Source organism: Melanotaenia boesemani, chromosome 13 (genome assembly GCF_017639745.1).
Source record: "Melanotaenia boesemani isolate fMelBoe1 chromosome 13, fMelBoe1.pri, whole genome shotgun sequence".
In the NCBI taxonomy this organism is placed as follows: domain Eukaryota; kingdom Metazoa; phylum Chordata; class Actinopteri; order Atheriniformes; family Melanotaeniidae; genus Melanotaenia; species Melanotaenia boesemani.
Genome location: NC_055694.1, coordinates 2,022,703 through 2,040,612, shown reverse-complemented (window position 1 = coordinate 2,040,612; position 17,910 = coordinate 2,022,703). Strand labels below are relative to the sequence as shown.

Here is a 17,910-nt window from a genome sequence, read left to right as displayed (position 1 = left end):
CGGCTTCTCTTCACCTCCCTCTTTTTAGCAGCTTCAGAAATGTGCCGTTTATGGTGGGCGGAACCCTGGTGGAGCAGCTCAGCTGTTGGCTCCGCCCATCGCATCGCCCGTCATGAGGTGATTGACAGGTTAGGCCTTAGCGGTAACTAGACGCTGATTACAGCGTAGTGAAGGATAAACAAACGCCGGAACACCGGAACCCATTCCTGAAGCCCCCATTACCGACCCAAACCGCGACGCACGGAGAACACAGCCAGCTACGCTCATCAATCTGATGCACAATGGCACCGGATACAAACAGTAGAAACAGTGACTTGGCTACATTTACAACAGTGCTAATATATTTTCAAGCTATCAGACTAATAAGGCCGAAACGATAAAATAACTGCCAGCTCTTACCTCTCCAGCTGTGTCACGGACAGTTGGTATTGAACCTGGCTTCAGCTTCAAACGGTTGGCGAAGCCTGCTTTCCATGCCCCCATGTTGTGGAAACAGTCCTCTTTGAAATGCTGGCCACAGACATGCAAAACCTTTGGAAGTTTTCCGGGTACATTTTCTCCAAAAATAAAATTAATCCACTCAGTCCTCGTGGGTTCAGTGGATGGAAGTAAAAAAACGTTTTCGTGTTCATTTATGCAGCCACAAACAGAACAGTGCTTCTGTCGCTTAGCCATGTCCGCTAACGAGGGTTGCCGAAAAGGATAAACACTGGGCGCTAGGTGATTTTTAGAGGGCGGGCTTTGAGAGCCGGTAGACGGGTCCATCGCTCTGTGGGGAGTGGTTATTGTCCCTTATGACGTCATAACGTACACGCTTTCAAACAAGCTCATTTCAGCGCTTACTTCCCTAGAGGTGGAGCAGGGGGGAGAGAGAGCGCCTGAAAGAGTTTCACACTTACGGGTCTCCTACACATGCGGGGGGACCAGTATGACTGTTCCAAAACCATTAAAAAGTGAATTTTGCATAATATGGGACCTTTAAATCTGTTTGCATAAAATCAGAATGAACAATAACAAAATGTAGAAAATTGAGATCAGTGTTTCTAAAATATCTTTATAAATTCATCTGAAGTCCAAGATGATGTCAGATGTTGATCATCCTAGAGAAAAAGAAGGAAGGGTTAGACTGTAAGGCATAAAAGCAGAAGGAAAAGTTGGATTTTGGGCATGTTGGGAAAAAAATAGCTCATCTTAAATCCGATGGCAGCAAAACAATTTAAAAACAGCTGTGATGGAAAAGGAAGTTATTAAAAAGCAAACTGTAGGAGCATCGTTTCAGCTAATCAGGTTGATAATCAACAGGTCAGAAACATGACTGGTATAAAAAGAGCACCTTAGAGAGGCAGAGTCTCTCTAAGGTGTCTACAAACAGTAGAAAACTTAATGTGTTCCTCAATTTAAATTTGAGAATCTGGAACATCTCTGTGCACACAGGAGGAATGAAAATTATTTTTTCAGGGTTTTTCTTCTTGGCTTTATTCCAGCCATAGAGGAGCATTATTTTTCTTCTTTTCACACACACATAGAACTTTCTGCTCACTGGTTGATCTTTGGCTGCTACTGATTGGACGTTACCGTCAATCTAAGCTCTCTGATTGGTGGAAAGTCTGACAGGAAGTGGCTTCATCATCATGTCCAGGTCTAAATAGAGGTCTCTTAGCAACATAGTAGTGATGGTGATGTTTTTATGGTGAAATGTGATAAATAATGCTGTTATCATGGATCATTGTGGATTTACCAGATAGAGTCTCTGAATAAAACTACATTTAGTGGCTGGATTGTAAACCTCCTGGACGGGATAGAAATGCCTGGAAAACTTCCGTAGATCATCTAAAGGGTTAAAAATCCATCACATTTACCCCACAGAGACACACACCACCGCTCCTGAGACGCTGGTGAGGATAGACGTGATCTTTTTTATGAGCATTGATTAATCACCTTCTCTTCAGCTGCAGCATCAATCAGTTCTTCAGCAGCATTAAAACATTTCGTCCACTCTCCATCTTCCATTCTGCTTGTCATTTCTTTTTTTAACTCATGATTTGCTGTGGTCCTCAAAACTTCTTGCAGTACGTATTCCTCTTCTTCCACAATCAGATGGTCGTAGATCATCTCTCTGTCACAGCAGTTTTTAGCTCAACATTTCCACCATTCCATCGGAGACATTACGATGACCAAGATCAGGATTCCCAGGATCACGTAAAAGCCAATCTTCTAAAAATAGAGCAGAGGTGAAAGCGCTGCAGATCTGCTCTGATGCACAAGCTGAGCAGGTCAAGTGAGAAGCCTTGAAGTTTTAACACTCACCCTCAACTTGTTTTGAAGTTTGGCGATGTCAGTCTGCTCGTCAGCTGTGAGGCTGGTCTTGTCTCTGCAGGCCAGCTGAGGATGTGCAGTTTGATTGTACTTACAGCAAACAAACCAGTCTCCATCGATTAGCACAGACACCACCCACAGCGACCCAACCAGAGCTGCTTTTAATATGCAGATGAACAACATGTCCAGCAGAAAATTGTATGTGAAACTCACTACGATGGTGATGAAGACGCTGACTTTCTGAAATGGAAAATCTGACAGGACATTCTTCATCATCATCACAGTTTTCTTCTGCTAAGAGATGAACCCTGAACGTGCATCCACACAGAGACTGAGCAGGTTGTAATCCAAAACTAAAACGCTTTCAGTTTCATGAGCTCCAACCACAGGTTGAACTCAGGTAACCACCTTCAAATTGCCCTGGAATTTACCGACTCATCTCCTAACTTTGCAGCTAAATCTCACCTTGATTTGCCATAAAAGACTCAGGTGGTGAAACCTTTACAGCACCATCACAACCACAAGAACTAGAGGAAAAACTCTGATCCTTGAGGGTTAGGGTTTTGCAGGTTTTAGAAATCTCCCTGCTTTAACCCCTGCCTTAAGTCCCTTTTATGCTTGATGCAGAAAACTGATACGCAGACGGACACTTTTGTCCATCTCTTGCATCATTTACATGCAGATTCGGTGTGTTTTCAGGGGCCTTACGGATCCATTGCTTGACCCAGCAAATGGAGCAATACCACCGGAAACCACAGGGGGCAGTGTTGAGCAGTATAGCTGACATGTGACCAGCGAAATAAACAAACCAGAGAAGGGAGGAGGAAGAAAACAATGACAAGGACAACTGTAGAGATGGTTAGAGCTTTTAAAGAAAGGCTTTGTCAGTGTTTTTGGTGGTTGTAGAGGAACATTACTGTCACTAACCGGTGTCTGAAACTGACGTCAGAACTAAGAGTCAACCCAGAACTCAGCACTGCCTACTAGTGGATAAATTGACTTCATAACCATGGCAACGCAAAACATGCTTGGAAGTATGAAGGGCGGCAACGTACGACATGATTGTGGTGTCACTTATAATTTATAAGGGTACTATGTTTATGTTGTTATTAACCCTGTCCAGCACTTTGATAAATATAAATCAAATCATAAATAAAATTTGACTGATTGATTGATTGATTGATTGATTGATTGATTGATTGATTGATTGATTGATTGATTGATTGATTGATTGATTGATTGATTGATTGCGTTTGAAACGGACATATCTGTTTACGTATGTAAGGGTAGATAAATGGGCCTTTACTCCTTGTTTCTGCTGAAAGCGAAACTTTGGGGCTGTTGTGAGGCTTTACAGCTGATTGCTGCAACTTTAGCCAATCCAAGCGTTCGCATCAGGTAACTCTAGCCAATCAGAGGATTCCCACCAGGCGTGCCTCAGTGTTTCTGAAGCACTGTGATGCTCTGCTTCCCCAAAAAATAAAAGTGGATCCGTTTAATTTTAAAAATAAAAAACTATGTCCAGACATTGGACTGTGTTTTACTTTACTTTAAAACAACATTACATCAAAACCACCGATTCCAGTACAAAACCATTGAGTGAGAAAGGGTCTCACATGATACTTGACACCATTTATCTCTGAGATGGAAAGTCGGCATATTGTAGGACACAAGACATAAGTATAGCGCATGTGAGACGCGGGTCGGACTGGCCAAATAATCTTTATATTTCTCTTTACATGTCCATAAGTGCAGCAATGATTGCACCATGTTGCAACCCTTGCATGATGGAATGAACTGGAGAATTCAGCAGAGACGCGACATGCTCTGCTCTGAAACTCTCCTGGTGTGACAGGACACCAGGTGGAAAGCTCGACGTAGCCGCAACGCTTTGCTTTCATGATGCTACATCTTTGTGCGGAACTGAGGGGTCAGACTTGAACGCTGAAACCCAGGTGCAACATCACACGGCATCCTGTATTAAAAAGTTGTGAAGTGGTTTCTCAGCCTTGGGACGAGAAATGTAGATAATAAACATGACTGTAGCATCAAAATGAATTAGAAGCTCACATTCTTAAGGTCACAAAGTTACATAACGCTTCTCTAACAAGCAACAACAATAACTAGAGTGCAGTCATATTATTTAATTTATACATTTACATATATGTGTGTGTTTAGGACCCTTTAACAGATAAATCTAGAGTGCAGAAGTCGTCATTAACAACATCACTTTCTACCACTGGTTTATCAACACAGTTTGAAATCTGTTTTATAGTTTCAAGTATGTCGTGTCGACAGAGAGTGGAGACTCTGCAGCGGCATTTGCTGCTACGTCATCTAAAATCAGACGGGACGTGGCCCCATCGTTGACCCCAGAGGGTCAGCATGTAAAGCAGAAGACAACATCAGCCTTTAAAGACATGCTATTTTAATCTTGTTCATAGTTAAATAATAACAGCAGTTTTTACTAATCTTTGTGGGACTGTTTTCAGCATTTTTGGTAAATTTTAAGTCAGTAACTTTGACTGACTTTGAATTGAACAGCTCCTTTTCTCAGCATCGGATATGGTAATGGACCATTCTGCAGAGTCATCTGATATGGTCCATGTTCTGACTGGTTCTGGGTGCTTGATGGTGGTGGAGAGGGTGCTGGAACTTGTGGACTCAGCTCCCCCAACGTCAGGCTGAGGGTGTGAAACCTCTTCCAATCAGAGAAAGAACCGGATTAGTGCAATTAAACACAGGAATCATAAAAAGCTTCTCAGCAAATTTTTTTCTAGTCTACAATTTATCCTAACATAGTGAGGCTGTGTCTATGGCAGGTTCTTGTTGGAAAGAAGAAATATTTATGTAAATAAAGATAAGGAAATAAAGAAATAATATAAAGAAATAATAATTTCTTGTAAAACAGCTTAGAACGGGAATACCTTCAGGAATAGGGGAGATGTGATGGAGCGGCAGCTCTGTGTCTTTCTCATTTTCATCCTCTTGGCCCAAAAATTCTTTTAAAGTTGATGAAGCTTCTGCAAACAGTATAAACACAGAAAGAGAGACATCATCAAAAAGCGTGACAGTAAGTCCTAACCCTAACCCCCATCCTATTTATTGTATTGTTGCCTTATCTTGAGGTTACAAAGTTCTACTTCCTGTGATGTAAATTTTTCTCTTTAACCTAGAAGGGATCATCAACTCCGAACCTCTTGATCAGGGTCCTGCAGGTTTTAGATGTTTCATTGCTGCAGGTGACTCAAATAATGGGTCATCAAGAGGCTGGTGCAGAACTCAACAAGCAGTTGAAGAACTATTTCATGTAAACCAAGTCTGTCACAGCAGGAAACATCTAAAATCTGCTAGACACTGACCCAAGAGGTCCGGAGGTGCTGATCCCTGTCCTGCAACAGGAAGGTAAGAAAGTTCTGGGAGACGGCGAGATCCAAAACTGGCAAACGGCCTGCCACTCTCACTACAACAGTGCCGTTTCCTCACCGGTCTGTAGCTGCTCTAAAAAGGTCAAAGCCACTTCCCACCACTCATACAAATATTTAGGCGTCACACTTAACAATAAGCTGGACTGGTCCACCAACACAGACGCCATTTACAAGAAGGGGCAGAGCCGGCTGTACTTCTTAAGGAGGCTCAGGTCCTTTCACGTCTGCAATAAGATGCTGCAGATGTTTTATCAGTCTGTTGTGGCGAGCGCCATCTTCTTTGCTGCAGTGTCCTGGGGTGCGGGCATCAAGGCAAAGGACGCCAACAGACTGAGGAAACTGATCAGAAAGGCAGAGTCTGCTGTCGGCTCTAAACTTGTCACCCTGGAGGAGGTGGTGGAGGAGAGAATGCTGGCAAAACTGCTGGCAATCAGGGACAACCCCTCCCACCCCCTCCATAACACACTGGACAAGCTAAAGAGCAGTTTTAGCAGCAGACTGATCCAACCCCGCTGCTCTAAGGAACGGTACAGGAGATCGTTCCTTCCTGCTGCAATAAGACTCCATAACTCATCTACCTCTGCCAGAGACACGATCACACAACTGGACTAAGTCAACCACTGAACTTACTGCAACCTATAGTTGTCGCTCTGATATACAATTATAAAATATTTGTATCCTTTGCACATCATTCAACATTCTGTATTATCTTTGCACTTCCTTTATTTACATAGTCATATTTATATATCAATATCTGATAGCTATTTTCATTATTACTTCATCTTGCCACTGCACTTTATCTGCCAATTCACTCTGTATTCATATTTTTTTCTCTAATTTATTCCACTCTGGATTTTTTATGTTATTACTGGACTACTGTAACAACGCAATTTCCCTTCGGGGATAAATAAAGTTGTCTGTCTGTCTGTCTGTCTGTCACCAGCAGTCGCCGACCCCTCAGCGGTCTGCCACTGTGGGCTGGTTGCAGACCTTCCACATTAGTGCCAGCTCCTAATGCCTGTGCAAATTTCATAGCAACCACCCATATTTACAACAAAAATGCTTTTTGTGTTGGTGTGTGATGTGCTTTGGAAACATGCAAAAATAATATGATGATATGAAATTTCTGTTTAACTGTACCATCTCAGCATAGCCGCTCAGCCAGGCTGTTTCATCTATTTACGACTGAATGATCAACAAAATGAATGATGTCACCGATGGCGGCATCACTTTCTTTTTGCATCACCTGAGATACCTGACCTACCACCATCCTGGTATTTAAACTCATTTCTGCTTTCAATTGGTCAGTTTTGGTAATAAGTTTCTAATCCTGGCAACACTTTACTTGAACTAAATACCCAAGTATCTCTGAGTATCCAGCTGTCATACAGTCAGCTTACAATGTCTTTAGAAGGACCCTGTAAGGCAGGGATGAGCGATGGTGGTCCTTAGGGGACTACAGTACTAATGAATTTAGACATTTTCCTGTTTGAACCAACCTAATTCAGTTGATTGGTCATTGTGCTGTAGGATCCATTTGGTTTGAATCAGCAAGAAACACTTAAAACCTGCAGGACTGGCCCTAGAGGACTGGAATTACCCATCCCTGCCTTTAGGGGGTGTTAGAGTAGATGTAATGTACAGACTGGTGACCCGAGTGTGAAATGTAAACGAGGCTTGTTGTCATTTGAATGCCATTTTTATAGTTTTTCTGTTGGGGACCCCAACATTGGCCTGGTTTGATTGTCCAAACAGCGTCTGACTTGAGCTTAAATTAAACTAGTAACTAATGTTGGAGTGATGAGCTGTGACCTCCTGCAGGAACATTGCAGAGCTGATTGGTTTTAAATACTCACGTGGTTTTCTAGACGTTGGCTCGGCTTCAATCAGTTTTTGGGCCACATTTTCACATTCCCTCCACAGTCCGGCTTCAGTTTTATTTTTCATTATTTCTTTTTTTTTTTTTTTTTTTTTTTTTTTTTTTTTTTTTTTTTTTTTTTTTTTTTTTTTTTTTTTTTTTTTTTTTTTTTTTTTTTAAACTTGTCTTGTCCAGCATCGTTGCAAACAGAATGATTGTCTGGCTGCTGTCTGGTGCTGGGCAATTTTACTCTATCAAGCAGGGATTTATACTACATGTATAAAGTCCCTCTTGATGACATGAAAAACTTTATTAAATCAGACTCTTAATGCTGGACTCGACCGGAGGGGACAGAGAGAGAGAGAGATAGAAAAGAAAGTAGAGAGAAGAGGGAGGGGAGAGAGAGGGACAGAAAGGGTGTGGGGAGTGCGGGTGGGGACTTAAAACATTATACAGAAAACCATGTAATCCATACTACTTGCAACATATATAGCTAAGATCATCCTGGCCAGTAGGTCATTACACAACTAGTTGATAATAGTAACAATAATAATAATCACAATAATAGTAATAATAATAATAGTAGTAGTAATAATAATAATAAGAGTAAGAGTAATAATAATAATAAGAACAGAAATAATAAAAAAAAGAAAAAAAAATATGATAATAGATATAAGTGAAACTGCTGTATCCAAGAACACGCGCAGAGAAACCTGTGTGGATATGCTGGAGAACTCGGCCACATGGCGACGCAAAGACTGTGTGGAGACGTTCAGGAAGGAGTGACCATGCAGAGTGATCATGCAGATGCCACCTCACTTGAACAGAGGCCAGAGTCAGGCCAGCGGTCCCGAGACCCAGGCCACCAGCCCCCCCGTAGGCTACAGATCCCGACCGGTCCACAGAGACGACCACTCGCCCGCCCAGGAAGGCAGCAGCAGGAGACCCCAGCAGGAGCCGCCCCGCGGACACAGGGCACCGGCCCCGGCAGGCCGAGGCCAGCAGTCCCCGACCCCCCCGGGCACCGGCCGCCCGGGACAGACGGGGCAGAGGGCCCGGGCCCAGGAGCGCAGGGACACCCCCCACCCCCACAGGCCAAGGGCCAGCACGCCACCCGGGGGGACCCGGCCCGCCCAGACGGCCACCGCCAGAGGCCAGCCCCACACCCCAGCGCCCAGCCGCACACCCCGAGAACCAGTCCTGCCCCCCCCCCCCAGACCAACACACACAAACACACGCACTCTCCTTCCACTCCTCCATTCATCCTCCCACACATACACCATCCAACCCTTACATACTCTGTCCTCCCACACACACACACCATCCTTCCACCATCCATCCTTCCACACACACACCATCCTTCCACCATCCATCCTCCCACACACTCACCATCCTTCCACCATACACTCTCCCACACCTACCCCATCCTCCCACACACACATCATCCCTCCACCACTCATCCTCCCACACATACACCATCCTCCACCTTCACACCTCCCACACACACACACACACCATCCTTCCACTACCCATCCTCCCACACATACATCATTCTCCTACACATACACCGTCCTCCCTCTCCTACACCAAACATCCACCTTCACGTACCCCATCCTCCCACACACACACACACCACCCCTCCATCACCCACTCTCCCAAACATACACCACTCCCCCACACACACACCATCCTCCCTCCCATACACCATCCATCCTCCTGCACACACACCATTCTTCCACCATCCATCCTCCCACACACTCCCCCTCCCTGCACCATACATTCTCCCACACATACCCCATCCTCCCCCACATACATCATCCCTCCACCATTCATCCTCCCACACCCACACCACCCCCCCTCCCACACACCACACATCCACCTCCACACACCCCACCCTCCCACACACACACACCATCCCTCCACCACCCATCCCCCCACACACACACCACTCTCCCCCCCCCCCCCCCCCCCATACACACACACACACAAACAAACACCATCCCCCCACCACCATCCTCCCGCCACCCCACGCCGCGGGGGGACAGCCCCAGCCAGGAGGCGAGGAGACACGAGCCAGGCCCCCACCCCCCCCACCCCGCCCCAGTCCCCCACTCCCCACCCCCAAAACAGCACCTTCCCCCCAGGGCCAGCAGCCAAACCCCCCGGGACAGCCCGCCCACGCCCCGGGCCAACGCGACAGGCCACCCGGCCCACCCCGCCCCCGGGCCATCCATGGAGACAGGGGCGCTTGAAGACCCCATCGCCCCTCCCTCCCCCACTAGTGAGGGAATATATTATGTGCTGTTTGCAATTAAAAAAAGAGGGTTAAAATTGGGGGGCAGTAACTGCATTGAGGAGGGGGTGGGGCCACCTGAGCAGTCCCACCCACCTGACCTCGCATGTTCCACCCCCCAAAACGTGTTTGTATGTTGCAAATGTTATTTGTGCTCAGTGACTAAGTGGAATTAAAAGCTGGGAGGCATGCTGCCGCTCGGCGAAGCAACGGGGCCACTATGATGACCCCCCCTGCCCCGCCCAGCGCAACAAGCACACCCCCCACGGCCCTACCTGTGTATGTAGTGAAGAGTGGGGAGGGGAGGGGTCAGGAGATGTAGGTCCAGAGGGGGGTAAGCCTCCCCCCTGGAAGACGACCCGCCAGTGGCTCAGGGCGCCCCCGTCCCCCGCCGGCCCCGAAGGGCGTCACAGGCCCAGAGCAGGCACCCCAACCCAGGCACGCCACGAACCCCCCCAGGGGCCAGCCACCAGCCCAAGGGGCCACTTTCCTCTTTCTGAGTGGGAGGGGGGCGAGGCGAAGGAAGGGAACCCCAGGCCCCCGCCCCCAACACCCAGCCAGGGCGCCCCCCAGAGGACACGTCCTAACCCCCTGCAAACGCACACACTCCCTTTTTTTTTTTTTTTTTTTTTTTCTCCCCAGCCACTCACACACACTCTCACACACCTCTATATACCAACACCTCAATACGTGCACATACCTCCACACACACACGTCACGCACATACCTATAAACACACACACCGGTGCCCACATACACACACACTCTCATACCCCTCCATACACATACACCACTACACACACACTCACATACATACCTGCATATACACACAAGCACCTCCATACATACTCACGCCTCCACCCACTCCTTCACTCCTCCACACACACCTCGACCTCCACGTGCACACACTCATATATACATACCTTCACACACACCCACATCCCACATAGACCTCCACACACACACCCGCACACTACTCACACACACACATACACGCACACACCCAGACCTTCATACACACCCACACACACATACGGCACACACGTCCCTCTACACCCACCCACACACCAGCATACCCACAGACACACACACACACACACCCACACACAAACACACCCCCACCCAGGTTCCGGGGCTGCGACCAAGCACCAGGGCACGGACCAACCCCCGGCACGGCACATCCGGACGGGCCCAGCCCCCCCCAGCAGCGGCAGACCCCCCACCCCCAGGAGCGGGGGGAGACCCGACGCCCCAGAGCCCGGGGCCCCCACCCGGCCCACCCCGGGCCCGACCGGCCACCCGGCCAGGGGCCGACGGACACCGACCCAGGCACCCCGGCAGCCACCCCCCACCGCCACGAGGCAGCCCCACCCCGGGGCCCACCCAATGCCGCCCGCCCAGACCGGAACCCCCAGCCGACCCAGCAGCGGAGCAGCCTAGATCCCCACCCAGGAGACAACCGGAGACCTGAAGCCACCAGGGACCCCCCACCCACATCCGCCCCCATCCCAGCGAAGCCGCAATCCTCCACCTACATTAAGTGATGTAGCCAGTCACAGGGGACCAGAGGGAATGAAAGTCATCTGACTGGTTCCTGGAGGAGGCAGACATTGTCTCAATGCTGATGTGATCTAACAGGAGATTTCTAAACTGCTGGATAGACAAATTATTCTTATCTTTCCAGTTCACAAGAATAGTTTTCTTTGCGATGCATAAGACTGCGAGGACCAAGTTTATGGAGTGTATTCCTATGTTGGTGTCACCCAGGTCGCCCAGTAGGCAAAGTGTGGGGTTTGCAGGAAAACTAGTTTTAAACCATTTTGAGAGATCTTCACACACCTTAATCCAGAACCTTTGGACAGGTGTGCAGGACCACAGCGCATGGATGTAGCTATCAGAGGTGTTCTCAGAGCAGTGTGGGCAGATATCTGATGGTGAAAGGCCCATCCTGAACATCCTGTGTCCTGTATAATGAGTTCTATGGAGAATTTTGAATTGTATTAGTTGTATATTTGAATTCTGAGTCATTTTAAACGTGTTTAAACATATTTGCGACCATCTTTTCTGATCAAAGTTATTAGATAAATCATCTTCCCATTTTGAAGTCGGGAGAGATATCCTGTCTTCTAGCTTTGCAAGTAATCTATATATTTTTGATAATAATTTTGGAGTATTATGATTCAGGAATTCTGCTATTCTGACAGGAAGCTGCAAGTCTAACTGTACAGGGGTATACTTCTTACATATAATTGATTTTAGTTGGTGGTACTCTAAGAATTTATTGCTGTTGATTCCATACTGTGAGACAATTGTGTTGAAAGATACAAAGTTTCCATTTTCTATTATCTGTCCTAACTGTTGTATTCCTTTAGTCTTCCATTGAGTGAAGTTTATCATCTTTTTGTTCTGCAGGATGTCAGGGTTGTTCCAGATGGGTGTAAGTCTACATGGAAAGAGGGAAGATCTGGTTATCTTACAGAATTCCCACCAAGCCATTAAGGAAAAACGGATGTTAAGGCTTTTAAAGCACTTATATGGTTTAATGGTTGAGCTGATGAACGGCAGGTCAGAGATGACTAAGTCCTCACACAAAGCCTGCTCCACATCTAGCCACGGCTCATCCAGATAACTGGGTTTGAGCCACTTGGAGATGTACTGCAGCCTGTTAGCTATAAAGTAGTTATTAAAGTTTGGTAGGTCCAGTCCTCCTCTATCTTTAGTCTGCTGTAAGGTTTTAAGACTGATACGTGACGGCTTGTTTTTCCAAAGAAACTTGGATATGAAAGAGTCCAGAGATTTAAACCAACTGGTGGAGGGTTTAGTGGGTATCATTGAAAATAAATAATTAACTTTAGGTAGGATCATCATCTTAATGGTGGCAACTCTTCCCATTATTGAGATGGGTAAGCGCCTCCACCGTAAGAGATCATCTTCTATTGTTTTTAGTAGCTGAACATAGTTTAATTTTGTTAAATCTGATAATCTGGGGGAAATATTTATACCTAAATATCTAATGTTTCCTGTCTGTATTTTGATATTAGGGATGTTTTGTAGGTCACAGTTGATGGACATGGCTGTAGTCTTAGACCAGTTAATAGAATAATCAGATATTGATGAGAACTTATTAATAACCGTGATTGTCTGAGAGAGTGATGTTTGTGAGTTCTGAAGGAAGAGTAATACATCATCTGCATAAAGACTTATTTTATGTTCTATATTTTTGCCCTGGATTCCTTTAATTTCTATATTTTGTCTAATAGCAGCTGCTAACGGCTCTATGAAAATGGCAAAAAGTGAGGGGGAGAGTGGACAGCCCTGTCTGGTGCCTCTCTGTAAGCGGAAGCTTGGAGAAGTTTGATCGTTGGTTTTCACACATGCATTTGGGTTATTATATAATATTTTAATCCACTCTATGAAAGAAGGTCCAAACCCAAATTTGTCTAGTGTTGCAAATAGAAACTTCCAGTTTACCCTGTCGAAGGCTTTTTCTGCATCTAGAGAAATGATTGTGGATTCTAGATTATGTAAAGTAGAGTAATCAATGAGGTTAATTAGTCTACGTGTGTTAGTAGATGAATGTCGACCTTTTATAAAACCTGTCTGGTCCGGATGTATTATAAGAGGGGTTATTTTTTCTATCCTTCTGGCAAGAGCTTTACTAATTATTTTCAGGTCTACATTTATTAAAGATATGGGACGGTAACTGGATGGAAGTGTGGGGTCTTTGCCTGGTTTTAGCAATAGTGTTATATTAGCTAAGTTCATATTTTGCGGTATTTTTTGTTTTTCCTGTATTTCTAACAACATATTATAAAATGTAGGAGCTAGCGTTGTCCAGAATTCCTTGTAAAATTCTGCTGAGTAACCATCTGGACCCGGGGCTTTATTGTTGGGCATATGTTGGAGAGCTTCGTGGAGTTCATCTACAGTAATAGGTGCATCTAAATTTATTTTATTTTCATTTTTTAGTTTTGGTAGATTAATGTTGTTTAAAAATTGTTCAATATGTTCATCTGTTGGATTAATCTGTGATTCATATAATGTTTTATAGAAGCTTCTAAACGTGTCATTTATCTTGTCTGGGTCATGGCTGATGTTTCCGTCTTGATCTTTAACAGAGGAGATTGTTGTTTTCTCCTTGTTTGTTTTTAGTTGATTTGCTAAAAACTTTCCAGATTTGTTACTGTGTTCAAAGTTCTCCAAGCGAAGTCTTTGCACTAAAAACTGTGTTTTTTTATCTATAATTTCTTTAAGCTGCAATTTAGTTTTCCTTATATTATTCATTGTGTGCTCTTCGGGGGAAATGCGGTAAGCCTCCTCCAATGATTTAATCCTGAGTTCTAATTCTAAAACTCTTGCTGTTTCCTTCTTCTTCTTATGTGAGGAGAAGGAAATTATTTTCCCTCGCATTACTGCTTTTCCTGCTTCCCATAGGAGACACGCTGAAGTTTCAGGCATGTCATTTTTTTCTATATAAATTGACCATTCTTTTTTAAAATAATCAATGAACTCAGGATCTTTCAATAAAGAGGTGTTGAATCTCCAGCTTTTACCAATCGGTTTATTATTTTTGTTTCTCAGAGTGAATGAAACTGGTGCGTGATCGCTAATGCTGATTGGATGTATCTGAGTCTCTGAAATGTCGCCCATTAGTGAGTTACTATTTAATATATAATCTATTCTAGAGAAGGAGTGGTGAACTGAAGAGAAGAAGGTGTATTCTCTTAGTTTAGGATGGTGAGAGCGCCAAGCATCGCAAAGACCAAAATCCTTCATGTACTGTTTGATAGTTTCTGACGACTGCCAGACTCGATGACTACCTGATGTGCTGCAGCGATCTTGTTCAGTCAAGACTACATTAAAATCACCAGCTAGCACTATTCTGTTATCTGAATAATTCTGGAGTGTAGCAAACAGGGAGTGGAAAAAGGAGGGATCATCTGCATTGGGGCCGTACACATTGGTAATACATAATTTGATATTACAAATAGATAATAAAGTTATCAGAAATCTGCCTTCCGGATCCGCTACTGTGCTATCTATGTCAAAATTTAGTCTCTTATTAATAAGAGTAGCTACTCCTCTTTGCCTAGAATTGTAACAAGCTGAGTAAACATGAGGAAACTGAGCTGTTTGAAGAAGGTCTATGGTTGAGTTTGTTAAATGAGTCTCTTGTAGTAAGACAATGTCAGCCTGCAGCTCCTGTAATTTATTAAAGATCTTCAACCGCTTCTCCCTGGAACCGGCTCCATGTACATTCCAACAGACGATTTTTAACATGGTTATTGTGAACGGTTTAATGCTTCATGCGTGTTACTGACGCGTGTGTCTTTGTGCGCCCCTCTTGCGTGTTCGCGCGTGTTTGCATGCAGCCTGATTGCGCGCGTTTGTCCGTATGTTAAATGTCCGTATATGTACCTTAATGCGTGTTCTCTCATACATAAAACGCGAGTGTTTATATTTATCATGTATGGTGCGGCTGTGCGTCCTGACGGTTTTTCGACCGGCCGCGTGCGCTGCTGATATTACGAGCTGGATTACAATTAACAGTGAAAGCGTGAAAGATAGTGAAAAGTGAGAAAAGTATTTGTGTGAAATATAAAAACAAAACAGAAAAAAATACATCGATCTAGATGTAGAGGCTGTGGTGAGACGAGCAGTGTGTTCTACTGTCAGTGATCTATAATGGCGAGTTAAGAGTGATCATTTGGAGAGATTGACATACAGCACCTGGGATCAGAAGAGCCACGGAGTGACGTCCGGGTCGCGGTACAGTTGTCCATTAATAAACAGTTTATCCACCGCGATGACAGCGCGAGCGCCATTAGCCATAGATTTCCTTCTGATGGGAAACAGGACTCTCCGTCGGTCCAGAATCTCTCTCGGATATTGGTCGTTTACTCCGAAGTTGGTCCCCTTCAGTTCGCGGCCCTGGTTCTTCACCTGCTCCTTCTGTTTGAAGCTGACGAACTTCGCTACGATGGGTCTTGGTCTGCTGGACCCGGGTTTCCTCCCGCCGAGCCGATGGACTCTGTGAAAGGAGATGTTTTTCACCGTTTCCTCCGGGAGCTTCAGGTGGGTTTTGATGAAGTTTTTCACCGTGGTCTCGGGGTCCTCCTCCGTCTGCTCTGGAATCCCTGCAAATACCAGGTTCTCTCTCATGCTCCGCGCCTGCAGATCGATCACCGTTTCCTTAATCTTCTTATTTTCATCTGAGAGACGGGTCAAGCCCTCGGTGAGGGATTTTACTGTCTCTCTGAGACCGGCATTTTCTGCAGCCAGACTTTCCACCTGCTTCTGGCTGAATTCTAATGATTCACGTAGCGCCTGGAACTCTTTGTGGAGAATTTCTACCAGACTCAAACGCGCATCAAAACTACTGAGTTTCTTATCTATGGAGATCAGAACATCTGTTGAGTCGTTCCCCGGTGGTGAAATAGCTCCAGGTGAATCCTCATTTCGCTGTCTCTTGGATTTAGATGAGGTGGAGGGGGTGGAGGTGTTGTTTGGTTTCCCCATGACGATTCTGTCGTAACAACGATCTATAAAATCTGTCAGGCTGGCCAAATCCTCCCCGCTGTGCTCCAGAGTGTACCTTTTAAAGACACTATAGTCCTACTTTAAAGAATATTTTTTGATTAAGTTGGCACAAAATACAATCGAATGAAAGTAGAAATGTTTGGGCGCGCCTAGTTTGAATCTGCCGTCTCCCCCGGAACTACGTCACCTACAGCATTAGCGTCACTTACCTCTTAGCGTCACTTACCTCCTTCATTATTTCACTGAACCCATCTTTAATCTTTTCCCTCCAAATCTGCTCCATTACTTGTTCTTCTTCTTCAAAAAACAAGTTAAAGTACTGAATGTGACAGCGTTGCATCCTCTCAAGCGGAGAGATCAGAGAGGCCAAAGTTACAACAGCAAGGAGCAACCCGAAGCCGATGGTCTGAAAATCAGAAATACTCCGAATAGAATCACACTGACTCATTCTAACTACAGTTTCATCAGGGAAGAAAGAAGTAAGACTTACCTTAGATCTGGTTTTCATTTCAGTGATGTACAATTTTTCCTCGCTTGTAATGTTGCTTTGGTTTTTGCAAATTTGCTGCATCTCATGTTCACAATGATTCTCATTACAACACACATACCAGTCTCCATCAACTAACATGGCGATAACCCACAGCAGAGCAACAAGCAATGCTTTAGAAAAGCCAAAGAGAAATACTCTTGACAGCATTTTCAAGTATAAAAATCGAGTACACAAACCCTTAAATACAAATATGAAGGCTCTCTGAAACGATTGATCTGCCCACAGTTTCAGAAAAAAGAGGACGACAGCTGGAACAACCATGTGAACGTTGCAGTCATGAACAGAACTGCCCGACAGAGTTTCATCAACCATTGCATGATAAGCGAAGCAAGCAGTTATGGTGAAAAAAAGGGTGAACTGTCCAGATGGAAAACTTGTTAAAAAGTCTTTCATCTTCAAACGTGTATAAAGATCTCAGCAGCTCCTTCCTCCTGCAGAAGAACAAAAAAATGACGCTGTCTTTTAAGCTTTGAAACTTTGCCTCCAGGTCTGAAACGTGAAGGTTTTCTCCTGTGTTGCCATTTTATTCCCTCGAAAGAGAAAGTAAACAGGCATTATTACTGAGAAATAAAGCTCAGATTTAGATCCACCCTTCACTAAGAGACATTTGTGGTGTAAAAAATTCCAGATGGTCACCGGTCACAGTCACCTGACCAAACTTTGACATCATAGCGGTTCTGTTGATTCTCAGGCTGAAAATCATGCGGTCATGTGATTTACAGAACACCATCATTGACATGAAAGCCACAATGCTATAAAGCTTCAAATTCCACCTAGAGTTGTAATGATATTGTTTAAAATTTATTGATATTTCAGGAATTTTAGCTGCTGACACCAATAAAAGACACAAATCAGATGATTAATTTTATTTATTTTTTATGCAGATGACTGACAGATATATGCCCCTTAAAAGGACTTAGGAGGA

At 44.8% G+C, this 17,910-nt stretch overlaps 1 protein-coding gene across 3 annotated transcripts; it reads right to left on the bottom strand.

The window, feature by feature from the left end:
* Positions 1–988: 988 nt before the first annotated feature.
* On the bottom strand, positions 989–17,478 carry LOC121651089. Of its 3 annotated transcripts, XM_042002971.1 has the most exons (7): positions 16,926–17,478; positions 16,674–16,841; positions 7,601–7,694; positions 5,244–5,339; positions 2,308–5,017; positions 1,939–2,214; positions 989–1,100 (listed from the first exon to the last, which is right to left on the bottom strand). In XM_042002971.1, the coding sequence occupies exons 1-5, from the start codon at positions 17,376–17,378 to the stop codon at positions 4,824–4,826; spliced, it is 1,005 nt and encodes a 334-aa protein (XP_041858905.1). In that variant the 5' UTR covers positions 17,379–17,478; the 3' UTR covers positions 989–1,100; positions 1,939–2,214; positions 2,308–4,823. The 3 variants fall into 3 exon arrangements, with proteins under 3 accessions (XP_041858905.1, XP_041858903.1, XP_041858904.1); XM_042002969.1 differs by having other exon boundaries at positions 16,674–17,474; XM_042002970.1 differs by having other exon boundaries at positions 1,939–2,211; positions 16,674–17,474.
* Positions 17,479–17,910: the final 432 nt, after the last annotated feature.

Coding starts and splice junctions, on each gene's coding strand:
- LOC121651089 (XM_042002969.1), bottom strand. CDS start 17,378: ATGAAAGACTTTTTAACAAGTTTTCCATCTGGACAGTTCACCCTTTTT. Junction 7,695..16,673: donor TTAAAGATGGGTTCAGTGAA/ATAATGAAGGAG, acceptor AAAAAAAAAGAA/ATAATGAAAAATAAAACTGA. Junction 5,340..7,600: donor GCCAACGTCTAGAAAACCAC/GTGAGTATTTAA, acceptor TACTGTTTGCAG/AAGCTTCATCAACTTTAAAA.